The 26,854-nt window shown below is 38.4% G+C and overlaps 2 protein-coding genes across 2 annotated transcripts in view; one reads left to right on the top strand and one right to left on the bottom strand.

Annotated features, from left to right (window-relative positions):
- On the bottom strand, nt 1-26,854 carry PSMD12 (proteasome 26S subunit, non-ATPase 12). Its single transcript, XM_067715272.1, has 11 exons — nt 26,647-26,854; nt 17,779-17,838; nt 17,562-17,690; nt 13,609-13,716; nt 11,943-12,047; nt 7,897-8,046; nt 7,675-7,809; nt 6,550-6,662; nt 5,365-5,539; nt 3,459-3,536; nt 1-2,471 (listed from the first exon to the last, which is right to left on the bottom strand). Exons 1-11 carry the CDS (start codon nt 26,752-26,754, stop codon nt 2,262-2,264), a joined length of 1,371 nt encoding a protein of 456 aa, XP_067571373.1. The 5' UTR covers nt 26,755-26,854; the 3' UTR covers nt 1-2,261.
- PITPNC1 (phosphatidylinositol transfer protein cytoplasmic 1) overlaps nt 26,291-26,854 on the top strand; it is a 265,455-nt gene continuing 264,891 nt past the window's right edge. The window contains exon 1 of the mRNA XM_067715275.1: nt 26,291-26,372. The gene's annotated coding sequence lies outside the window, so the exon portion shown is untranslated. The remainder of the gene's footprint in view (nt 26,373-26,854) is intronic.

Here is a 26,854-nt window from a genome sequence, read left to right as displayed (position 1 = left end):
TCTTTTAAAATATGAGTTTATTCTCCAGGTTTTCTTAAATATCCACAAATTAGTGCTTTTATTGCAGCTATATCCAGAAGCTGGAAACAATTTAAAATATGTTCTTTTATCATACATTTAACTTAAGAGATAGAATGGAACAGTATGAATTTTAGAGATGTTTTTCAGTGATTCAACAAAAAGCATATGGAAATTGATAATTACAGAAATAATGATTGAACTCTAATATAAAAACATAAATTATATAGAAATGAAAGGGTAAAAGGTGTTTCATTAAAAACAAACAAAAAAAAAACAGTGGCTCATCACCTCTCCTGCTGGTTAGTAACCTAATGAAAACAATGAGTCAAGTATTCACTTCTCCATATTAAAACGAAGTGGTTCTAACCTTTTCATGCATGCCAGCTTTAGGTCAGAAATGCGAGCCAGGATTTTAGGTTCAGAACATCTCAAATATTTTACTGCCTTAAGCTAATGGATTCTTCTTTGTAACACGAGAAATTGGTAATAAATCTTAAGTTTGCTTGGACAGAAAAAACAATGGATGAGCAGTTAATCAAGTCAAATGGGATTTGGTCACTGGGACACAGTTACAAATGGCACCAAATCAGAACACACAAAAAGCTTAGTTTGAGGGTGAGCATGTTAAAATAAAAAACAAAGAAGAGGAGCATTTGAGATCTTTACAGAAACATATTTGGCCAAACAGTCTAGGTTTGGCAAGTACAAGGGGAATGAGTCCCTAGAAAGATGAAGTTAATGAGAAGCTAGATTCAAATTAGTTCCAACTCAATTTACAAATTAACAATGCAAAATGATTTTATTTTCCATCCTTTTCATTCAATAGAAAATTAAAAACTATATTCTTACTGCTAATGTAAACTTCTGATGTTTCTTACCTTGCCATATTTTTCGTTAGTTTTTAAAGATAAGTGATAGCAGATATTGTTATTAATGTGACCAATACATTAAATTTCCAAAGAATAAAATTAGATTAATACTACGTTATTCCCCCCCCCAAAAAAAAAAATACTACGTTATTATTCACAATAGAGGTTCTACAACTGTCCCCAGCCCTGGGATCACGAAGTAGGACGATTTAGTGATCATTAAATGGAAAATGAATTGTGAAAACTGTTGTTTCCAGAATGCCTTTCCCTCTCTATTTGTATTTTTAAAAAAAGATCTTATACTTTCTTCATTTAAACCTATTTTAAATAACCTAACATTGTTTCCTTTTTCCATTTTCTCTGAAATCAAATTTTAAAACTTCTAAAATTTGCTCATAGTAAGTGATCTCAGATGTTTCTTTTAACAGTAAAACTACTTTAATTCTGTTTAAAAAAAAGTGTCAACACTATACCATTTGCCAAGAGGGTGGCCTGAAGTCTCTTTTTTTTGGTCATTTTTAATGCATTTTAGGTTGTTATCTAGCACGCATATAATGGAATTAAAGTTCCTATAGGAGAGAATGAAGTTGGAGCATTAATGATGCAATTACACATGGAAGTTAAAGCCACAAAGGAGTTATAAAAATGACCTTGTGTATTAACCTCTGTCAACACAATTAGTTCAACACCTGGTCAAGTCAGGGAAAGGGGGTAACAATAAGCTACTGTGACTGAAACTAGCTTGACTCAACAAAAAAAAAAAAGTCTATAGCCTACCAGATAGCTCTGTACACACTCAATCTAGAGACTTTCTACCACAATACTAAAATACAAATTCTTCACAAGTCACAACTTTATCCCAAATGTTCTTATAGGTTCTATGCTGCTTTTTAAATTCTACTAAATAATCAATAGCTTTACAACAAAATTAATTTTATTTAAAAAACACTTAAATCACTATCCCACAAAATGTTTAGAAACACAGGTAACCATGGAAGGTAAACGTGCATATACTGCTTTTATTATTATAGTTATGGTTGTTAGCTGAATGAAAACAAATAGTAGCTAAAAAGGTTTCAAATGATAGAATAACGTATTTAGGTAAGTTATGACAATTTTTTGAGTACTCAGACAATAGAAATGTATTATATATTTTTGCACCAACTGCACATGCAAAGTTAACAATGAAATCGAGGAACTGAAGATCAAAAGGGGCCTCAAATATGTTCACTAGCTTTTAAATTTTAGACAAAAGAGCTGAGAATAGGAAAAAAAAAAAAAAACCCAACATATACCCCATAAAAGTCTTTTTCTTTTTTAATGACTTGCAATTTTAACTCTTTTCTAAAAGCACTAAGGGCATGGAGACGCTTATTGTAGATTATGTATCATCTCCTCTTTGGCTATGAGGTGTGTGGTTTTGTTAACTAGAGACATCAATGAGTTCAGTTTCTGAGACCAGTCATTTAATAAATTATTTGGATCCTTGGGTCTCTGGAAGTTGATAATTCCTGCCAACCTGTCTACTTTAGCAAAGATGGTCTTGTTAACTACTAGATTCGAGAGAAAAGCCTCTGACTCCTGCAAGAGAGAGACAAACTGGATTAAGACAAGATAATTTTAATTATCAATAAACAAAATTTAAGGAAAGCATTCTCTACACTCTTCACTCAAGAATATGCTAAAATTCATTAATAGTTAGAAACTGCTGATTTCCTGCAATGATGTACTTATTTTACTAAGAGTCTAGGGAATGATTAGAATGAGTACACTCAAAGTCAGCATTCAGTTTGAACCTCCCGGCAAACTTAATGCTGTGGGTACTGCCCAAGAACCTGTTGCCACCAGCAATTTGGTCTACCTTCTACGTTTCCCCCTAAAAGGCAGTATTATACAGTTAGTTTCAGTTAGAAATGGTGGGTTAGAATATATGCTCTGCCACTTGCCAACTCTGTAGCCAAAGAGAAGGCACTTTACTTCTAAGGACCCAGGCACCCTCGTCCAGAAACGAGAAGAGTTAATGAACTAACCGAGGATCAAGCCCTCTAACCCCAACATTCCATAATTCCTCCTTTTCAGCTAAACTGTCAGACTCCTTCTGGTGACAGAAATGGTTTTTCAGACCATCACTATACACTTTGCTTAACTCCTATCTCTTTGTTATTGTACATTTTACCAACATGAAAACCAGACCTGAAGATGATATCCCTCTAACATGTCCTGGGTCCTTTTCAGGTGAACTGCAGTCACGTCTCCCTCATATGTTTTATTTCTACAGTTCACTTTTGGGAACCTAGACATATTTATTACAGAAATATATACTTTATCTTCAAATTAATCACTGTAAAACTACCATATTTAAGTGAAGATTTTAACTAGTATAAATAATATTAATGTAGCTATAAACTTGTTATTTAGGCTACTCTTTGGTATTCAAGATAGCTTGGGGAAACTTTCTATCACCTAAACTTAAAATTAAGTAATAAAACAAAATTGATTTTCTTGCTCAATTTTTACAAGTCAGTTGATTTTCAAAATGAACGGTTACAAACAACGTTTACTACTTACATCAACAGACAGATCCAGAAGTTGTGCCATCCTCTTCATCGTTATCCTCGTGTAATACTTGGCCATTATTCTAATATTCTGAGGAGAGAATATAGGGCACAGAGGACACAGCTGTCAGTAAGGCCAAAAGCCCAACCCATTTGTTTTCATATCCAAATAGGTTTAGTTAAAATGTCAAATGCTCAGAGCTTTTATTTTGCTATAGTCCACCACTGGAATGAAGCTGGTTCTAAATGTCAATAACGAAACTAAATATTTAGATATTTTGGCTTCTGCAGTTATTTTTAGTTATTCTGAGTACACTCTACAACTCTTCTAAAATATATATAGTCAAAATATAGGCTTAACTAAATTAGTTGTTAAAAGTTGTAACCGTACTAAAATATGTTTGCTAAATGCAAGAATCTAAAGTTAAGTTTTTCTAATTATGACACAAATGTTTAAAAGGCTAAAATTTTTAAAAGATCAAAATCATCTCAAAATGCTACCTTATCATCATTATAACTATGTAAAGATAACTCAAAATTAAACTCTTAATTTTCACTGGAAGTGGTGCTAAAGTTAGAGAGGCGCCCCTTTGTTCTTCTCAATGTTAATGTTATTAACAAAGCAGCAGCACTCACAAGGAAAAAGGGGGATGGTGGGGAGAAAAATGAGCTCATCTCTGAAGAAGCTGCACCTCCTCCCATCTCTAATCAGGGCTGAGGGCAACTCCAACCTCTCAGAAAGCATAGAATCACTCAAGACTCCCCGCTTTTCCTTCATCCTTTAAATTTAACCAATGACCAAATTCTATTACTTTTCTTCTTTAAAACAGTTAATTCCATTCCACCCACTCCTCCTCAATACCTTGGCTACTGCCTTAATTCAAGCCCATAAAGCCACTTAGCTAGTCTCATCTCCAGTCTTTTCTCTCTCCAAATCCACTCTTCACACTTCCTCCCAGAGGAATCTTTATAAAATACAAGCCTGGTCATTATCCTCTCAGCTTTGTTACGACCCAGCCCTTTTCCGTACCTCCAACTTCCTTTCTCACTGAGCCCTTTCCTTGGAGGTCCTCAAGTTCCCCTGCTGGTTTGCTGCCTCCATGCCCCAGCGCAGACCATCCCATCTGCCTACCAGGACTGCCCTCCCTTGTCTGCCTGCTGACTACATACTCTTCTCACAAATCTTACCTCCCACATCGATTCCTATGTATCCAGCCTGACCATTCTTCATGGTGGAACCAATCAACTCTCTCCTTGTGCTCCCCTCTAGTACATGTATACTTGTACCATAATACATAATTTATAAATGCATCTTCCACTGTGATTAATTTTTAAGCATTTTGAAGGTAGGGACCATGTCTTATTCTCCCATGTGTCCCAGCACTTTGTACAGTGTGTGGCATATAGAAGGCTCACAATAAATGTTTGTTAATGAATGAATGTTGACATAATTCAATTTGTAGTGACACCAAGAAGATCAAAGGTCAGGTTTAAGACATGCTACCCATTTCCAAAACTACCCAGCGAGTACCAGAAAGAAAACACTCCCTCCACCCCCACCCATCCCTCACATTCTTAAGAAATTCCTTCTGATTTATATGCTATAAAACTTTGGATTCTTGAGAGGTCCTCTCAAAATGCAGCATGCTAACACAGTTATCTTTTCTGAAAAGCTAAAAAGAGGTGGGGAAAAAAAGACAAGAGGGGTAAGATAAATTCTGATATGCTTTGGGAAATAAGACAATAAACATCTGAACAACAAATTTACATCACTACTACATTGGGCATAGAAAAAAAAATCCTAAAATGAAGAATTAAAGACATAACATCCAAAAGAAACATTTGAGGAATAAAAGTTTATGCTCAGATTTGCCAAAGTTTACTTCTAAATTGTCATCTCCATCATGCCAGATCCTTACATGTTCAACAACTCTGTTTTTCAAGTCTTTCCACCTTTTTTCACCTTCCTCTGTATAACCAAAAACATCAGTTGCAGGACTCTCCAGAGAACCTTTTCTTAATTCCATTCCATAGTCTTCAACAAGTGTGGACCAACGCATCAACTCCATTGTGGTAAAAAGCTTTAAAAGATCCCTGTAAATTAAATAAAACTTAATATATTCCAAATCTGTAAAAATTAAGTTGCATCTAATAGCAAATTTTAAAATATCAACAAAGAGGATTTTTACAGTTTTGTTTGTAGAACAAGATACAAGTTATTACTTATTTTACCAACTTTACTACCATTTTTTCCACAGTAATTGTGAAAAGCACATTCCCCTACTTATCATTCTGCTATCTCCTCTATTGTATTTGCCAATCTCTGGACTAATTGACTGTAAACTTACTAATGAAACAGATAAAAGAAAAATAGCTTAAAAAAAAAGCACAATGGGCTTATGATAAAGCCTATGCCTGTTTTATTATTTATTTATTTATTTATTTATGGCTGCATTGAGTCTTCGCTGCACGCGCGCGCGCGGGCTTTCTCTAGTTGTGGCGAGCGGGGGCTACTCTTTGTTGCGGTGTGCGGGCTTCTCATTGCGGTGGCTTCTTTTGTTGTGGAGCACAGGCTTTAGGTGCGTGGGCATCAGTAGTTGTGACACGCGGGCTCAGGAGCTGTGGCTCGCGGGCTCTAGAGCACAGGCTCAGTAGTTGTGGCACATGGGCTTAGTTGCTCTGTGTCATGTGGGATCTTCCCGGACCAGGGCTCGAAACTGTGTCCCCTGCACTGGCAGATGGATTCTTAACCACTGTGCCACCAGCGAAGCCCATGTTGTATATAATGGATTTTCAGAAGCATCTACTTCTGAAAATCACAAAGTCCCAAACATTTACAAATGATAAAATTTATCAGATGATTAATTAAACAAAAGTGAGTTTGAAATAAGACTTCTACTTGATAAGTGGCTTAGAATGGAGTGTTATAACCTCACTGCATTAATTTCAAATGTAGTCCTAAAAAAACACTTTATTTTCTCTAGTTTTATTCTCTAATACAATCTATCAGTAACCAATTAAGAAGTATATACTTAGGTTAACCAATTTTCTTTCAAAACGGTGCTTCTACTGAGACATACTATACTAATTATAAAAGTACTTACTTGTATTTAGGAATTTCTTCTAACTTCTTGTCACCACTTATTCGGTGAACCAAATCTGACTGTTCATTGTCAAAAGGAGCCAAGATAACATAAAGGACAACACTTTTCAGGGCCTAAAAAGGTTGTACAATGCAACAGTTTACATACAAGACTAGAAACAAAATGGAAACTTTGGCAGAAAGTGAAAATTCATGGCATAATTGTATATACTCATTTTTAATACTGTATTCAAAAGTCAGGGGAAAAACCTTATCAGATTGCTCTTCATAGTGCTTTTCTTTAATGTTGACTTTTCATAAAACTATTATAAAACAAATGCAGCGAAAAAAAAAAAAATTTTTTTTCCTTTCTGGCTGTGCTGCACGGCTTGTGGAAATCTCAGTTCCCCGACCAGGGATCGAACCTGCACCCTCGGCAGTGAAAAAACGAAGTTCTAACCACTGGACCACCAGGGAATTCCTGAATCTTTGCTAATTTGAATTACTACCTGGGTTGGCTTTTTTTTTTAAACTGAAGTATAGTTGATTTACTTAGTGTTAGCTTCAGGTGTACAGCAAAGTGACTCAGTTTCTTATATATATATATACATATATATATATATATATATATATATATTCTTTTTCAGATTCCTTTCCATTACAGGTTATTACAAGATATTGACTATAGTTCCCTGTGCTATAGGGTAACTCCTTGCTGTTTATTTTATATAATACATAGTGGTATGTATCTGTTAATCCCATACTCCTAATTTATTCCTCCCCCAAACTTTTTTTTTTAATAAATGTATAAAAAAAGGTTCTTATAACAAGTTAGCAGCAAAAATGTGGAATCCACATATAATCTATTCACAAACTTTGCAAAATAATTTTCCAAAGTAATGCTAGGTCTTTATCTGTGACCTTTGTTAGAAGGTAACCTGCTGTACATGTCTTAAATAGTAAGCCTACATTTCTTCAAAGGCCATAAATAATTCATCTGAATCAGTAAGGATAAAGTGAACTATCAACAGACTGAACAGAAAGCAGTACCACACAATTGCGTGTAATTATTGAAGTTAAAATTATTTCAAAAAATGCAAATTCTTCCTAATAAGTATCAATGTCAAGTTTAAGACTATATTCTTACCTGTTGCCACTTTTCACTTTCTGCCTGTATACAGGGAGTATCATAGATTGCTCTGTAGTGCTTACAAATAGACAAATAAGATCCTTCATGTTGATCCAGCTGAATCATTAAGTTATAGTATTTCAACTTTAATTTCTGAAAAAAGTTGACAAAATAAATCGGGGTTTACAGGGTTTCCCCCCAACATTTTCAAAGTAAACTTATAGTAAGAGATAGGCTTACCTCTGTATTTTCTTCCTGGAAAAATTTGGTGTTAATTTTCTTGCTGATGATTTGTGTACGAATGTAATCCTTCACAGCTAGGCAGAGCCGCATTTGCTCCAAAATAAACTCCACTCGCTCTTTCTTTTCCATTGACCCATACGTTTCTACCTAGCAGAGTAAGCCCCCAACCAAGATTATAATCTTTAGTAATATTTTTAAATTGCAACAAAATTAAATAGACATTAAAAATTCACACTTGATAAATAATATGAACCTTCACGCATATTGAGTGTTGATGGTGATATAAAAAGCTAGTTTCCTCCGGGAAATTACAATTTAAAAAAATTATTATATAGTAAAACGGATATTTTTCTTTTGGTGTAAAGTTCTATGAATTGTAACACATGCACAGATTTCTGCAACCACCATCACAATCAAGACACAGAACAGTTCCATCACCCGCATAACTCCCTCACATGCCCCCTTTACAGTCACACTCATAACCCCTGAAAACCAATGATCTGTCCTCTAATACCACAGAACTGTGTTTTCTTTATTATTATTCATTCATTCATTCATTCATTTTTGGCTGCATCGGGTCTTAGTTGCAGCACGCTGGACCTTCCATTGCGGCACGCGGGCTTCTCTCTGGTTGTGACGCACAGGCTCCAGAGTGTGTGGGCTCTGTAGTTGCAGCACACAGGCTTAGTTGCCCCACAGCATGTGGGATCTTAGTTCCCCGACCAGGGGTCAAACCCACATCCCCTGCATTGGAAGGTGAATTCTTAACCACTGGACCACTGGGGAAGTCCCCCAGAACTGTCTTTTCAAGAATGTCAAATATAACATGCAACCTTTTGAGACTGTGTTTACTCAGCATAATGCTTTGAATAAGATTCATTCAAGTTGTTGTATAAATCAAACAGTTCGTTCCTTTTTATGGCTAAGTAGTATTCCATGCATGGATGAACCCCAGTTTATCCATTCACCTGCTGAAGAACAACTGGGTTGATTCAATCTTTTGCCTATCACAAATAAAGCTACTCTGAACATTAGTGGACAAGTTTTGTGTGCACATAAATTTTCCTGTCTCTTGGGTACCCAGGGATGGGATTGCTGGGTTATACAGTAAGCGTATGTTTAACTTTATAAGAAACTGCCAACCTGTTTTCCAGAGTGGCTGCACCATTTTGCATACCGATCAGCAATCTATGAGAGTTCCAGCTGCTTTGCATCCCTGCCAGCTCTTGGTATTGTCAGTATTTTAAAAAAATTTTAGGTATTCTAATAGGCATGTAGTAGTATCTCATCATGGTTTTAATTTGCATTTTCCTAATGGCTAATAAGGAAATGACAATTCTAAAAATGAAAAAAGATATCAGTTGCAATGCTAACTATATAATAGTTGAAACCGTTATACAAAAAAGAGGCACAGGTCTTTTGAAAATTCAGATGACAAGGCTGATATGACCCTTCATGGGTGCAGAATGTAGAGTTACAGTAGATACCCACAAATATAACAGAGAATCAATTATATCAAACACTATGAAAAAGTTTCTAATATAATATTTGGCATACATATGTTATAAATGATTTATAACATCTAGAATGACACTTTTACAAAGTAGAATGAAGTAAGGCTATTATTACTACAATTTGGTCTGAAATGTTTTTATTTCACTGTCTTGTCCTTCGTTATTTTTTTTAATAGTTAGTCAACATATTGCGTGCCAGGCACTGTGCTAAGCACTCTATGTACACTAATTCTCCTTTGTAATTTCTTAAGGAAAATAAAAACACACACAATGAACCATCAATGTTTCATTTTGACATGTTCACTCACTCTCCATGTGTCAATTACTTTGAAGCAAATCTCAGACAAGATATTATAAATATTTCAATATGTATCTCTAAAAGATAAACTGAAAAAAATATCATACCTAAAAGTTCTTTATATCACGAAATATCTACTCACTCCTCAATAGTCTCATTTATTTTTTTAATCAACTCAGAATCCAAATAAGGTTCATATTCTGCAATTTGTAGCTATGTTTCTTATGTCTCTTTTTTCCTTGCCATTTATTCATTGAAGAAATCAAGTCAATCATCCTATAGTTTTCTAGAGTCTGAAGTTTGCAGACTGCGTCCCTGTGGTATCATTTAACAGGCTCCTCTGTCCCTGGTATACCTTAAAAACTGGCAGTTAAACCTAGAGGCGTTATATAACTGAGATTAATTTTTTGGCAAGAATACTTCACAGGGGATGTTGAATCATGAGGCATATAGTCCTCCTGGTTGGCAAATAGAGTTGGGAGGCAAAACTGTGGAGCAAATAAAAAGATCAGTGGTTGCCAAGGGTTAGGGAGAAGACGGGATAAATAGGCAGAGCCCAAAGGGTTTTCATAAGCAGTGAAACTATTCTTTATGATACTACAGTGCTGGAGACACGTCATTATATGTTTGTCAAAATCCGTAGAGTGTACAACACCGCGAGTGAACCCTAATGTAAAACTGTACTTTGGGTGATAACGATGTGTCAGTGCAGGCTCACTGACTGTAACTAACGCACCACGCTGGTTCGGGATGCTGATAGTAGGGGAGGTTGTGTGTTGTGGCAGCAGTGGGTAGTACTTCCCACTCAATTTGCTGTGAACCTAAAAATATTTTTTTTAAAAAGTCTTTTAATTGAAAAGAAAAAAAAAAAGGTGTGTGTTTGGCGGGGTGGGGAGCCTGAAGCCAAACAGAACTAGTGGTAATCCAACAAGTTACTTAACTCCTTTGAGTCACAATTTCCTTGGCTGAAAAGTGGGGATAAAAACAGTGTTGCATGTGAACATTAAATGAGATCAAGTATATAGAGAATATGTTTTAAAAAATGACAACAAACACAATGCATGCCATACAAGTTCCTTCCAGTATTATTTTTTTCCTTTCCTTTATCTAAAATGGATAAGGTACATAATTGAAAAGTTAAAATAATCGATTTAACTTAATGGGGAGCCTTTGATGAACTAAAATTATAAGCAAAAATTTGAGCATAGGGCTTTCCTGGTGGCACAGTGGTTAAGAATCCGTCTGCCAACGCAGGGGACACAGGTTCAAGCCCTGGTCCGGGAAGATCCCACATGACGTACAGCAACTAAGCCCACGAGCCACAACTACTGAGCCTGCGCTCTAGAGCCTGTGAGCCACAACTAGTGAGCCCACGTGCCACAAATACTGAAGCCTGCGCGCCTAGAGCCCGTGCTCCGCAACAAAAGAAGCCACCACAAGGAGAAGCCAGCACACCACAACGAAGAGTAACCCTGGCTCACCACAACTAGAGAAAGCCCGCGCAGCAATGAAGACCCAACACAGCCAAAAATAAATAAATAAATAAATTTATTTAAAAAAAAATTTTGAGCATAGTTTACGTACATTTTTCTGATAGGAGAAATGGCTTTTCTCAGATTTCTTAGCACTCTGCTATCTCATTTTAAGGCCTCTCTTAAAAACTGTCCTGAAACACAGCAAACTATGAAGGAGTTTTTCTTTGTTAAACCAATATAGACTAGAAGTTGACCACCAATCAAATATTCATTAAGAATGAAGCCAACGATGAACAGTAAATTCCTAAGGCATAAGTAAATGAACGTGAATTACTGGTTTTATTTAAATTCTAAAGAGAATTAAAATGTTCAAATAAGGGCACAAAGTTAAGACTAATTTGTTGAACCTACTTTTCTTCAAAACGTTTTTAGCAGTTAAATTTGGTTGGGACCATAATTACACAACTTCCAGCTACTTAAACAACCTCACACTCTACAGTACTCACTCTTAATCCTGGTGGTTCAGAAGAAAGTGATAAGGTGCCAAAATAAGCAATTACAAGAAAATATTGCTGACTGTTTTTTTTTTCTTTGCTGCGCCACACGGCTTGTGGGATCTTAGTTCCCCAACCAGGGACTGAACCTGAGCCTTCGGCAGTGAAAGCGACAATACCTAACCACTGGACTGCCAGGAAATTCCCAAAATACTGCTGACTGAATGTAAAATTTTACATACTCTAAAATGCAGCACCTTACCTGTAACTCTTGTAAAATGGAAGCTGCCTCTTTGACGTCACCGTTTTGCTCTTTTATAGTTGCTAATGTTTTAGTCAGCCGAGCACGCTCAATTTCAACATAAATCTACAAATACAAGAGGTTTATATTATCTAAATTCCTACAGAAACGTGTTAAAATTGAAAAGGTAGAACTGAACTATTATTCAAACAAGGTATTTCTCTTGCAGCTGTCATGCACTTTATCCTCCACATACCAACAGCATTGTGTGACATTTTACATTTCACAATCACATAATTTTTAAAGAAAATATCTCTATAAAATGTTATCCATATTTTGCACTTTGCTTTGAGAACTTCAGTATGAAATCACTGTGCTTAACAACTAACAGGACCAAAAACTAAATAAACGGCACAGAAAGTGCCTTTAAAAGAACTGATTATTTGAAAAATAACACTTTGCAAAGAGCGTATGCAGTCTATTATCTATAATTCAACCAATACTCTCATTCTGATTTCTCTTTAAATGCAAGGCTACTTTCTCTAAAGACATCTCATCTTGCTAAGTTAAAGTTACTAGCATTTTTGTAGCCATTTGTAATGCTAGTAGATTTATAATTTCCAACAAATTAAACATTAAAAATATAACTATAGCCTAACAAAGTCTAGGGAACTAATTTTCATGCTTGGGCTTGCTGACCCATTTAGCCTTTGCTCTGCAGCAACCCCTTTTCCCCACTCCAGTCCCAAATCCTTAATCTCCAATGATAACAAACTGCTTACACTTTCCTAAATGTACTAAGTGTTTCTCACTCTGATATCTCTGCATATAATTTCCCCTATGTCTTAAATGCCCTTCTCCCTATGCTCTGGCCCAGTAGAATTTCTATTCATTCTTAAAAAGCCAGCTGAGCCACCATAAACTCTCTGAGGCTTTCCTGGGGTCCTCAGCCAGTCAACCCCTACCTCTGTGCTGCAGGGAACAGCAAGCACATTGCTACTGTCATGACCAGCACAGTAACTATTTCCATGATTGATCTCTTTTGAGGTTAAAAATAGCGTCCTGCCCATTTTGGACCTCGCACAACACAGGTAGGTGCTCAATAAACGTTTAATGAACTAAACTATCAAAAGAGGCAGTAAGTTATATATAAACGAAGTTTTTGTCTTCAAACCACAAAAATCTACCTAGAAAGAAACGTATCTACCATAGCCACCATTTCATACTTGCCGTGTTTAGAGAAACACTAGATTGGGGGTGGGGATGGGGCACAGGCATCAAAAGAAATACAGATCGTTTCTGGCAAGACAGTCAAAGTTTGAAAGCTAACCTCACACTGTAAACGCTCTAAGAAACCTTAGCTATCCCAAACATAGACTTCTTGAGCAGGTCTAGGCCACGTGAAGAAATAACCTTATGTTTAATTATTACCAGATGTAAATTTGGGATAAGATCACTAATTTCTAGAAAAATCTGGATATACTAAGACTGTCACTATTTCAGTATATTCACTGGCATATGGGAAGACACTAGAAGGAGATGTATTTACAAAGATATGGGTTAAATTAAGATGACGACATTCTGTGTATTCCATCTTATAAACACATACGTATGCACCTATATAAAATGTTTAAACACATAAGTATCTCTGAGTACTTACTGTGAGTTCTGCTAATAGAAAACTTACCTTTCCTTCTGTAACCATTCGTAGAGTATCAATTAATCGAAGTTTGATTGGAAGGTCTGTGATTTCCTCAACGTAAGTACAGCACTGTTGAACCATTTTTGCAACAGCCTAAAATAATAAAAACCATTCATAAGTTAAATTCATTCCTCATACAGGAAAAGGAACTATTTTATTGATGGAAGTGCTGTGGTCAAATCTGGTCTTCCCAAGCAACTCTAGATACTGAATTGCCGATTAAAAAAAATATAAGAAATCAATTCCCCCAGCCCCACCCCTGCAACCCTTAGCTAAGAAGTACTGAATACTCAGTGACAAAGCAGTAAAGGTTAGGAAAACCTCAGGTGTAAAGACCTTACCCCTCTCCACTACAACTGGTGGGTGAGCTGATTACACAACACGAAAGGTGGAAGAGGCATGTCTGGCAATGTCTGTTAGAAGGCTGGCTGGCTAGCTTTTTTACAGTCAAGAAGGAAAGTATGGAAGAAGTGGCAACAGATTAAGGGCAGGGAAAGGTGGGGGAGAGAAAAGCAGAGTTTAACAGTGGCTGTGACAGTGGTGAAGCCATAAAAAAGAGTCGGTGGCAGAAGCAGAAGGTAAGACAGTTCCACCATCTGGGCGGGGAGCAGGAGCCACAGCCAGCCATGCCCACCTCAATAAAATGCGACACTGAAAAGCTCAGCATCTCTTGCCCACAGTTCCCTGACAGGTAGCACAAGCAGCTTGTACTACATTTCTTCCAGCACTAACAGTCTATGATCTAGGTCAGGGGTCAGCTGACCTTTTCTATATATGTTTATAAATATTTACACAGTAAGTATTTTAGAGTTTGTGAGCCATAGGATCCTCTGTGGCAACTACTCATTTTTATTTTATAAATAAATTTATTTATTTATTTTTGTCTGCTTTGGGTCTTTGTTGCTGCACGCAGACTTTCTCTAATTGCTGCGAGCGGGGGCTGCTCTTCATTGTGGTGCGTGGGCTTCTCATTGCGGTGCACGGGCTTCTCATTGCGGTGGCTTCTCTTGTTGCAGAGCATGGGCTCTAGATGCGTGGGCTTCCCTACTTGTGGCTCACGGGCTCTAGAGTGCAGGCTCAGTAGTTGTGACGCACGGGCTTAGTTGCTCCGTGGCATGTGGGATCTTCCCAGACCAGGGCTTGAACCCGTGTCCCCTGCATTGGCAGGTGGATTCTTAACCACTGCGCCACTAGGGAAGACCTGTGGCAACTATCCGGCTCTGCCTTTGTAACTCCACAGATATGCCATACATGACAAATGGGTGTGGCTCTGTCCCCCCAAAATTTTATTTACAAAGGTGGCAGGTAGGATTTGGTCCTTGGCCCATAGTTCACCAACCCCTAATCTAGATTCTAAACAGCATATCATAATCATTGATAATAATAATTAGGACTCTGTCATCAGGAAAATGTTAAATTACATTAAGCATATTTTAAGATAGCAGAAAAGTAAACAGAATATCTTGCTGTCAATTATATCTCAGTAAAGCTTTAAAAATAAATCCCATGGTATATCTTGCAAAGATTTCCTTGAAAAACATTTAATGTTCACATAGCTCAGATCAGACTTAATTATCTGAAAATTAGCTGTTTAGAGACTCCCAGGAGTCCCAGAAGGCGAAGGTTTTATTGTAAAATATAACTCCTTCAGTAAGTGCAAAGCTCTGGAACACCTAGTCTCTCACAAAACAGATGATCCCTCTAAAACTAATTATAATAATGATTTCTAGAAGGGCATACAACTTGATCATTCTAAAAGCTGTGCAAAAAATACATTAACAGAAACCAGATGGGGAAAAGAAAAGGAAACAAATCAATATTCTAATGATAAGTGAACATCCTCCTGCTCCCTGAAAAAACTGTAGGGAAGTCATTAGTGAAGTTACAGTTGGCGTGATGCTGACCCTCTGCACTGAAGTGATAGTGAGTTAGAAAACGTTAATCTTAAGCAATCTAGAAAAGGTTATTTTAAGAAGATTACTAATTTCTAACCCTGATGAAGCAAAAATGAAAAGTTTGAGGTAAAACATAATTATGAGAAAAGGAAAGAGATATTTGGAGTCCCTAAGTACTTTCCAGCTGTGAAGACATAACATATTAAGGCACAAAGAGCAGCTCTGGTTCCAGTTCTGGGGATGTCACTAGCCAGCTGTAACACTGACTCCAACTCTTTCCCCAAGAAGCCTTCCCTAATAAACTTAATTAAAACCTTTCTCTTCCTCTTTTCATACATCTTAGCATTTTTACTATTCTAATGTCACTTACTATATGTTGCCATGTATGCAAGTAATTTTTAAAAAATTTAAAAATCAATCTTGGGACATGTTAAAGATTGCTATGATTACTTGCGATTTATGTTCTGTACTAAGCTATAGGTTACTTACACATTTCTTCACATTCCAAAAGGCTTACATATAAAATTCAGTTTCTCTATTAGAAAAGTAACAGAGTAAACAGTCCCTCGACTAGTTCTAAAATGTTATGACTCTATGAAATTAAATCTGTATTTTAGGATATGTGCTTTGAACTTTATATTAATACTATATAAAACACATATTTTTGTTTATTTTAACCCAGGTTGCCCCAAGACTTCTAATTAAGTAGCCCTTTCAAAACTGTCCCATAGAAAGCAAGTCTCTTAGAAAATCAGAGGAGGATGATGGTTTATCCATGTTAGTCTCTCAAACCACAGAAATGAGCAGCAAAAATCATATTTAAATGAATTTCACATCCACATGTACTAGAGAGCCTCAATTAAATCTATGTTAATTCTTAACAGTGAATTTTATATGCATGTAAACTTATCTAAGAAAAAGGAAAAAAACCAATCACAGTAACTTTGCTTTTTGCAAAAAATAATTTAACCCACTCTAATATCAAGCTCACTCTCACAGCAGACTAATTAATAAAATAAGGGCTTTGGACAAGAACCCTGTACTTCTATTTTTTGGTTCTACTACTACCTTGTTTAACAATGTCATTACCTTTACCATTTGAAAGCAAAAAATAAAAACCCATAAGCTACTCGGAACAGCATTTTAAAGATGAAATATAAATGTAAAAAGTGGAGTCTATTTCTAAAGAGGATCATTTAAATACATCTCAAGCAGAACAGGAAAGCAGTAAAGAAAATCCAGCTTCACAAAAACACCAAAAGAGAACATATATAATCTTTAAACAAAATGAGTAGTCTGAAATTTTTAACAAAATGATGTCTGAAAATGGCCTCAAAAATAAGTTAAATAGGGGCTTCCCTGGTGGCTCAGTGGTTGAGAATCTGCCTGTCAATGCAGGGGACATGGGTTCGATCCCTGGTCCGGGAAGATCCAACATGCCGTGGAGCAACTAAGCCCGTGCACCACAACTACTGAGCCCACGTGCCACAACTACTGAAGCGCGTGCGCCTATAGCCTCTGCTCCGCAACAAGAGAAGTCACCGCACTAGAAAGCCCACGGGCGGCAACGAAGACCCAAGGCAGCAATCAATCAATCAATCAATCTATCAATAAGAGAGAGTAGCCCCCGCTCACCACAACTATAGAAAGCCCACGCGCAGCAACTAAGACCCAACGCAGCCAAAAAAAAAAAAGTTAAATATTAAGTGTTTAATAAAGGCATGATTAAGTAAATTACAGATTATCGACTTGACAGATTATAACACAACCATTTAAAATAATAAATATGAAGGAGCGACATGGAAATAGAAGCTGCATCAACACTCTCAGAACAATTTTGTAAAAATATGCAAATATATAAAGATTAGAAGACAAAAATAAAAGCAGTTGTCATGAGAATATGGATAGAATTTTTTAAAACTCTCTAAATGTTGTGATGTTGATTTAACAGTAGATTTAAAACAGATTCATAGAAAGGTTTTTTTTTCTGAAAGTCCTTATTTAAATTTGAATGTATTTGTTTTTGATCAATCATGAACTCACTTGTTTTAACTGACTCCGTCTTTTTGACAAAAGCATAATATTTTCATTAAGTAAATCCCATTCTTTAGCCTCATAGCACATCTTCACTACTGCAACTAAGATACGGGATGTAGACACCATATCAGAAGCCTGTAAGAATGAAAATATATTGAAAGTTAATGGAAACAGTGTCAAATGAAATTAATGGCAATTGAGGTTTTCATTATAATCTACTCACAGTTCGGGTCTGTTTTTCCAAAGAGAGAAGGGTTTCAATGACTTCTTGAAGTCTTCCTTCCTAAAACAAAAGGTAAATGAACAATGAAAACACCAACAACACAAAACCAAATAACAGTCTAACATGAGATGTTTCTGACACAGAAAGACAAAATCAATAGCCTATTTTAGAGGAAAGAGACTACTGTTGTCTTTTTCTCCTTTTCATGATACTGCCTGCTTCTCCAGAGGATTCCAGAAGTCAGTGGTTCCCAACTTGGGGCCCACAAGCTACTTTTTTTTTTTAATAGATCTTTATTGGAGTATAATTGCTTCACAATGCTGTGTTAGTTTCTGTTGTACAACAAAGTGAATCAGCCATATGCATACATTTATCCCCATATCCCCTCCCTCTTGAGCATCCCTCCCACCCTCCCTATCCCACCCCTCTACGTCATCGCAAAGCACTGAGCTGATCTCCCTGTGCTATGTTGCTGCTTCCCATTAGCTATTTTACATTCAGTAGTGTATATATGTCAATGCCCTAACCCACTACTGGGCATATACCCTGAGAAAACCATAATTCAAAAAGAGACATGTACCCACAATGTTCATTGCAGCACTATTTACAATAGGCAGGACATGGACCCAACCTAAGTGTCCATCAACAGATGAATGGGTAAAGATGTGGCACATATATACAATGGAATATTACTCAGCCATAAAAGGAAATGAAATTGAGTTATTTGTAGTGAGGTGTGTGAACCTAGAGTCTGTCATACAGAGTGAAGTAAGTCAGAAAGAGAAAAACAAATACCACAAGGTTTTTTTGTTTTTGTTTTTGTTTTTTTTTGCGGTACGCGGGCCTCTCACTGTTGTGGCCTGTCCCGGTACGGAGCTCCGGACATGCAGGCTCAATGGCCATGGCTCACAGGCCCAGCCACTCCGCGGCATGTGGGATCTTCCCGGACCGGGGCATGAACCCGTGTCCCCTGCATTGGCAGGCAGACTCTCAACCACTGCTCCACCAGGGAAGCCCCACAAGCTATTTTTAACATTTCAAAATGCCTAGGAGAAACTGACTCTAGAACAACAATGATTTAACACTCAAGAAAAACATCAAGTCTTTGTTTTGGATTCTAATTCATCACCTCAGTGTGGGAACACCTGTTTATCTTGTTCTGAAGAGACTCTTAACTGGCTGTCACCCGTGTCTTTGAAGAATAAAAATGGGAAAATAATGATTTCTTTATAAATTCACCAAAAGTATTTTAAAACATGAAGTTCTGAGGAGAAATAAAAAGGATATTTGGTGGTAAAAAGATAGGAAACCCTGGTTTAATTTCTCAATGACTTTAGAAATAAATTATAATTGTGCTTAAAGAAAACAAAGCCTACCTGAGATTACCCACGCATGCTATACCAAGTCATCAATTGACAATAATCTCCATCTCGTACGTAAAAACAAAACATTCTCCCTGGGGCATACATTAAGAAATGGGAATAACAAAATTCAAATAATATAAACCTAGATGATAATACACCAGGACTAAAATAAGCCATATTAGGAACCACACATTTTGATAAAAACAAAACCACCCCACAGCACAAAGATTGCATTAATTTAAGATATTGATATTACTAACATTGAATGAATTGGAAGTGATGAGGAGGGTTTCATTTATAAATCGCTTTTCTAACCCTAAAGGAAATTTATTTTTATTTTAATGACATTCATAGATGGTACATGAGTACTACTCTTTTACTGATGAGAGAAACTAAACAGCTTTTGAATTAAGGGCACAAATAATGTTTAGACTTTTCAAAATACTGTTCCCATATTTTCCAAGATAACTTTTAAGCTATGAATTTTCTAGGCAGCACAGAAAATGCACTGTATAGGCATTGTTTGAATTTATTTTAATTAAATCTAAAACATACAATTACTAACATTTTAACAATGTTTCCCATGCAAAGGGGAGCACCAGTTCTGAAAGCTGTATAGGTTTACGTGTACAATAAATGTTGGCTAAATGTCCATCAGAGCAGAAGAACAAAGAACAAATCTATAAATTCTCCAAAGTTAAAGGTTAATAAATCATAAAAATCAAAGAATCAAAACCTGTGTTGTTCAAAGGTCAACTGTAATTTCCATAGGGAAATGGTTACTACTTGGCAACAAAATATAGTGCAAAAATTGCTAAAATGCAAAATACTGTTTACTGATGGTCCCCTCTTGTCACTTTTGTAATTACTATTAGTCACATGATTGTGATCAACAGCATGTAGTTTACTGTATGGTATTTTAATTCAGAAATATGCATTTTAAAGAATTGCACCCTCCAATGAAGGAATCACATACCACTCTAGAGCTGGGGTCTACCAGTATCAACAAAACATTAAATGTCACCATCACCTTCTCAGAAAGGCGTTCTTGGAAAATGCTCTCTAAAGTCAGTAGTCACTCAGCACCTCCTTTAACACTCCAGCCCACTGACTTTCTGCTTTGCAATGACCCTGTGGACAAAGAATGTCACCTGCCATTTCAGTAAACAAAGGACGTTGCGGCTGTAAAACAGGATACTGGTCCTAGATAGTTACGATGCATGTCAAAGAAATGATTTCAGTAAGCCCAGGCTCCTGCATCTTCCCCTACAGAGAAAAACACTAAAATCATTAACTTGAGATGTCTGTTTTTGTGATTAGCAGTAATCTTTTGATGTTCAACTACATGTTTGTTTTTTTTCAGCCAAAACTCCTATGTATTCTGGCTCCTCCATCACCTCTTTGGAACAGTCCCTCAGAGCTATCTGAGTGGCTGCCTTTTTGGGCTATAGTTCTCAGTAATGCCCCAAATAAGACATAATTCTCCACTTTTAGGTTGTGTATTTTTTTTCAGTCGACAACCCCAAACTCTTTTCCATTTTAATGTTCACTGTCTTTCTAATCTCACTAGAATGTACTCTGTAAGAGCTGGGGCCATGTCTATACTGTTCATCACTGTAGTTCAGTGCTCTGCACCTGCCCAAGCATATAATGGTGTTTTGTAGATACTGTGTACCAGTATCTTTATACCTTTATACCTTGTACCACAGTTATTAATGTGCATGTCTTGCCTCCTAAGTGGTCTATAAGTTCTTTAGGGCTGGACATTGTTTGATTGTTTCCCTTACACCAACCTGCACACAGTATGTGTTCAATGGATTGACATTGACCTGAACTATTCACTTGATCTTGGCTTACAATTCCTGATTCTTACTTTTACAGTAAGTAGGATGTGACAAATTATATGGCTGACAATTCAGTGCTATCTGAAAAACGTTACCATCAATTTCATTAAATACAACTCCCAATTCTCTAATCATCCCACTTTTCCACCCAATCTTCCATGTACAAGCTCATGGCTAAACATCTTCCTCGTTCCTTTCCTATCTATTCACATATCTTCCTTGAAATTCTACCTCCTCAATGCTGCCTTTCAATTCAGAGGAACAAGGTGGTCAGAGCTATCAAAACCAAGTTGTTAGAACATGTGACTTTTGTGACTCCTTTTTCTCATTAAAATAATCCTTGTCGGGGCTTCCCTGGTGGCGCAGTGGTTGAGAGTCCGCCTGCCAATGCAGGGGACATGGGTTCGTGCCCCGGTCCGGGAGGATCCCACATGCCGCAGAGCGGCTGGGCCCGTGAGCCATGGCCGCTGAGCCTGCGCGTCCGGAGCCTGTGCTCCGCAACGGGAGACGCCACAACAGTGAGAGGCCTGTGTACCGGGGGGGGGGAAAAAAAATCCTTGTCAATGAGGTAACTGACTAAGGAGTTTATTCAACATCAATACATGTTGGGTATCTGTATATTCTGTATGTTTGTGTCCTTTAACTCCTAAATGATCCAATCTTTTAATGATTTCTTAAACAACCTCAACAAGTAAGAAAAGGCCCATAAAAAGTTAACCACAAACAGTTGAAATGTAATGCCAATCCAATACTTTTAAATGACCTATTTCTTGAAGGGGTCTTTTGTCCAAGCTACTAACAATCAGTAAACTGTTTTACATTTCACCTCCTCTTTATTTTTAGTGTTAACCATGAGAAGAGGTTGCAGGTGACCAAATGAAATGAAAAGACATTAAGAGGAGGGAGAGGGACTTCCCTGTGGCGCAGTGGTTAAGAATCCTCCTGCCAATGCAGGGAACACGGGTTCGAGCCCTGGTCCAGGAAGATCCCACATGCCGCGGGGCAATTAAGCCCGTGCGCCACAACTACTGAAGCCCGCGCGCCTAGAGCCCATGTTCTGCAACAAGAGAAGCCACCACAATGAGAAGGCCGCGCACCGCAACAAAGAGTAGCCCCCACTCGCCATAACTAGAGAGAGCCCGCGTGCAGCAATGAAGACCCAACGCAGCCAAAGATAAATAAATGAAATAAATTTAAAAAAATAAGAGAAGGGAGAAACGAAGGATATATTCGATTTAAGAATGCAAGTAGGGCTTCCCTGGTGGTGCAGTGGTTGAGAGTCCGCCTGCCGATGCAGGGGACACGGGTTCGTGCCCCGGTCTGGGAAGATCCCATGTGCTGCGGAGCGGCTGGGCCTGTGAGCCATGGCCACTGAGTCTGCACGTCCGGAGCCTGTGCTCCGCAACGGGAGAGGCCACAACAGTGAGGCCCGCGTACCGCAAAAAAAAAAAAAAAAAAAAAAGGAATGCAAGTAGTCCCTAAATAACCATATGCCAAATATACACGGTAATCCAAAAGCAGGCGGTGGGGGTAGGGGTTGGAGGGGAACCTTCTGTGCATTAGAACTGTTAAATACTACATCTTTACAGTTCAGAAAAGGCCCTCATTAGATTAATTTTTAACTCCCTAATGCCAGGGTGAAATAACAACTATTATCTAGAACTAGTATCACTTTTATTATCTCACCAATCTGATACAGGGTCCTCAAATACCAATCACAGAGGCAGTAGAATGTAATGGTTAAAAACAGGCTCTGCAGCCAGAATGCTTGAGTCTAAATTCCAGATCTACCACTGTGTTACTTTAAGAAAGACACTTACCCTCTCTGACCCTCAATTTTCTCTTTAGTGATATGGGCATAATAATATCTATAGTTCCTGCTGCATAGAGTTGGTGTTAGGATTAAGGCAATGATGGCTAACATTATTAGTCACTGTTGTTATTTGCTAGGTGAGTGTTAGGACACAGAAACAGAATTGTACTAGGTCAGGGACTTCCCTGGTGGTCCAGTGGGTAGGGCTCTGCGCTCCCAATGTGGGAGGCCCAGGTTTGATCCCTGGTAGGGGAACTAGATCCCGATTGCACGCCACAACTAAGAAGTTCGCATGCTGCAATGAAAAGATCCCGCATGCTGCAACTAAGACCAGGAGCAGCATGCATGCATGCATGCATAAATAAATAAATAGATAGATAGATAGATAGAACTGTACTAGGTCACAACTGTAGGAGATTCAAATGGCCTAGATTTGGCAAGTATACCACGTGGGGTTAGACTTCGGTCTGACTTTTGAAGGCTTCTGCTATATGTGGTATTCTCACCTGATACATTCTTATTAATTCTCTATACATATAATTTTTATCTTCGAATGTCTTTCACATTAAAAATAAAAAATGTCTTAAGGAAAGTAAGCACAGAAGTGATAGTCTCTTAAAGAAGCCATGGGATGTAGCAAAAAGAACACTATACCTATTGCCAGGAGACCTCAGCTTGATCTGATTCTTCTATAGACCTTGGATAACTACTGAAGCTGCCTGAACCTTAGTTTTCTCACAAGCAAAGTGAAGGTAACAAAACTTCCTTCAGTTTTATTGATGGGCTCAAAATAAAAAACTAAAGAATGTATGCTAAAGTGTTCCATGCATTCCAATGTAGAAATGCAATGCTTTAAATATATTTTTATGATTGGCAGAATGGCTATAAAATAATATAAAATGAGGGACAGAAAGCAAAACAGGGAAACATACCCTAAAAAACCCTAAGACAGCTATCTAATCCAGAAGTTGAAAACTGTGGGTCTGTATTAAAAAATCCTTCTACCTTCCCATGCCCCAGTCCTCTTCCCCCTGCCCCGCCTCCCCACAAAGACAATCCATATCTACACCTTGTTTTGTTCGACAGGCACAGTGGCTTAAGAGAAAAATCAGGGCTTCCCTGGTGGCGCAGTGGTTAAGAATCCGCCTGCCAATGCAGGGGACACGGGTTCGAGCCCTGGTCCAGGAAGATCCCACATGCCGTGAAGCAACTAAGCCCGTGCGCCACAACTACTGAGCCTGTGCTCTAGGGCCCGCAAGCCACAACTACTGAAGTCCGCGCACCTAGAGCCCGTGCTCCACAACAAGAGAAGCCACGGCAATGAGAAGCCTGCGCACCGCAAGGAAGAGTAGCCCCCGCTCGCCACAACTAGAGAAAAGCCCATGCGCAGCAACGAAGACCCAACGCAGCCAAAAATAAATAAATTAAATAAATTAAAAAAAAGAAAAATCAAATGGCTTTAATTTTACATAGTTTAACAGGCCCCAACATTCCCTGCTTCAAACATTTCCATCACCCACTTGACACCCAAAAAATCATTTGGCATTTGAGTTTGCAAATCTTCTCAACTGTCTTGAACGTAACAGCGATGTTCTAAATAAATGCCATACATTGACTGCTAGAACAATTGTAGCAGCGAAATATTTTTTTCTTACTGGCCTATAAGCTATTTGAAAGCAAGAGCTCTGTCCACTAATTTTATACCCCCATAAAGTCTAGCACTGACTGGGTCTTACACACAGTAGGCTATCAGAAGAAATTGGTAAGGGGAAGATTTTTTTTCACCCTAGTCTCAGTTCTTGGAACAACTGTACTCCTTTAAAGCAATTAGTTTCTTCCTTATGGCAACTATCAATCTATTAATTCCAAAGAGGTGGTTTGGGGCTGACTTTGACCTGTACATATGTTTTGTCTGATCTACATGGTATTGGCTCAAACAGTGCTTTAAAACAGATTAGTGTCCAGTTTCTAAATATAAAGGCAATTCATATAAAAATCCATATTCCTGGTCTCTCCCTCAAATTAGAGGAGTTCATAAAGTGTGGCCTTCATTCGCAATTGGCAAAGATTAACCTAAGGTGCAGAGTTCCTACTCTCTTTCCTTGAGCAGGTGCTCAGAAGTTCAGGTTTCATTACACTTTGCTCACTGGGCAGGACACTTGGTGAGAGCAGAAGCTCTAGAATCAGTATGCCTGGGTTTGCATCCTGGCTCCACCACTTTACTAGCTGTATGACTTTGGAGCATGTGACTCAACTTCTCTTAGACTGTTTTCCTATCATAAAATAAGAATGATAATAATACCTACCTCACAGGGCTAAGGTGAGGATCAAATGAGTTAATACATGAGTGCCTGGCACTGCAGAAAGCACTCAATAAATGTCAGAGATTGTTTATCTGCCCTGCGCTGGAGGTGTTTGAGTTTTCCAACCTCTATGTAACTGGTGATGTTTCTTTTATGTAACTGGTGATGTTTCTTTATAGTAGCAGCTAGAAAGCTCAGAGATGAATTGATGGCTACCCTCCACTTAGGGTACTGAACCTAAGAAATACAAGTGTATCAACTTCATCATCTTTCCCTAACCTTGTCTTTTGTAAAGCCCCACTAAATTCTTTTTTGGAAAAAAAGGGAAGCATTGAAAGGGTTCCTTCTGAGAATTAAATGTGAAGTATTACTTGACACTCCTCCTGCCCCTGAATTTAGTATGTTTTAATGTACTTAGGTAGTAAGCTCCTTAAGAGACAAAAACAACCCTATTAGTGAATGCATCCCAGATGAATAGCAATACATGTTTGTGGCTGGATTGATCAAGGAATTTAAAGAGGCCTGAGCACAACCCTTAACAACGTTCCCTGATGAAGGTGATGCAACAACTATCCAAACCCTAGTCAGGCACCTAGGTTTAAATCCCTGGTTCTACCTATTGCTAATGTTAGGATGGACAGACAACTCTAAGCCTTGGTTCCTTTACATGTAAAATGATACACAAAGTTGCCTGACACACAGCATCCCATGTTGCACGATAAATGTTCAGATCAAGTAAAATTTCTATTTCATGGAAGATATGCAGCTGGGCTAAACTACTGTTAACGACCTCCATTAATTATGTTACTTTGTACTTCTGTGCCTGTTTGTCTTTACTCGTGCAGTTCCCGCTCCCAGGGATGACTCCTCCCCAGCCCAATCTTACTCTGCAAGGCCTGATACAAACGTCAGCTTCTCTGTAAAACCCTCCCTTAACCGACCAGTAAAAACGAACGGCTTCCTTCTGTGTTCCAGTAAGACTTTCATACTTGTATGGCACTCACTACCACGCGTAACTTGTGTAATTTGTTGTGTACACGGACTCCTTAGGGACAGGGGTCCTGTGTTAATCACCTTCGTCCCTATCCCTTTCCTGTCCCTTCTTCTGGCCAAAGGCCAAGCACATCGCCACGATGCGTACGCAACTTAACCAGAGAAACTGATTCGACAAGAGCAAGAGAACTAAACTCTCTGATCTAGCGTGAATGCTGACGCGGCCTTAATCCCTGAGAAACTACTCAAGTAAACGTGAAACAGTATCCAAGAAAAGGTAAAAAGTACTAATGGAGCCCCAACTCCTAAGGGAATGAAGTGACCATCTGTCCTGGGGAGGTTCTGGGAAGCTGTATGCACTAGCGTACTCCGGCTGCGGGGTCTCCCTGGTCAGGCCGACCTGGGATCTCCTACTTCTGCAGGCCTAGCTCGGGCCGGGCAGGCAACAGCGGGATGCGCGCTCCAGCCCGCAGGCCCCCTGAGGCCTAAGCAAGCTCGGCGCCGTGACTCAGCCCCTGGCTCCCGCCAACACCCAGCCGGCCTCCCCTCACCTTGGCCAGCTTCTCGCACTCCGGCAATCGCTGATCCACCGTGGCGCTGTAGTCCACCTCCATCTTGACGATGCGCCCATCTGCCCGCTCCAAGTCGCCGTCCGCCATGGTCCCTACCTGAGCGTCCGTTGATGTCCCCCTAATTCGGCACCACTAGTCACCCACACCGGAAGCTGCCGGCGCACCCCCTCAGGCAGTGCGTCGGCGG

The sequence above is a fragment of the Pseudorca crassidens genome, chromosome 19 (genome assembly GCF_039906515.1).
Source record: "Pseudorca crassidens isolate mPseCra1 chromosome 19, mPseCra1.hap1, whole genome shotgun sequence".
Taxonomy (NCBI): Eukaryota; Metazoa; Chordata; class Mammalia; order Artiodactyla; family Delphinidae; genus Pseudorca; species Pseudorca crassidens.
This window is presented reverse-complemented; position numbering and strand designations above follow the sequence as displayed.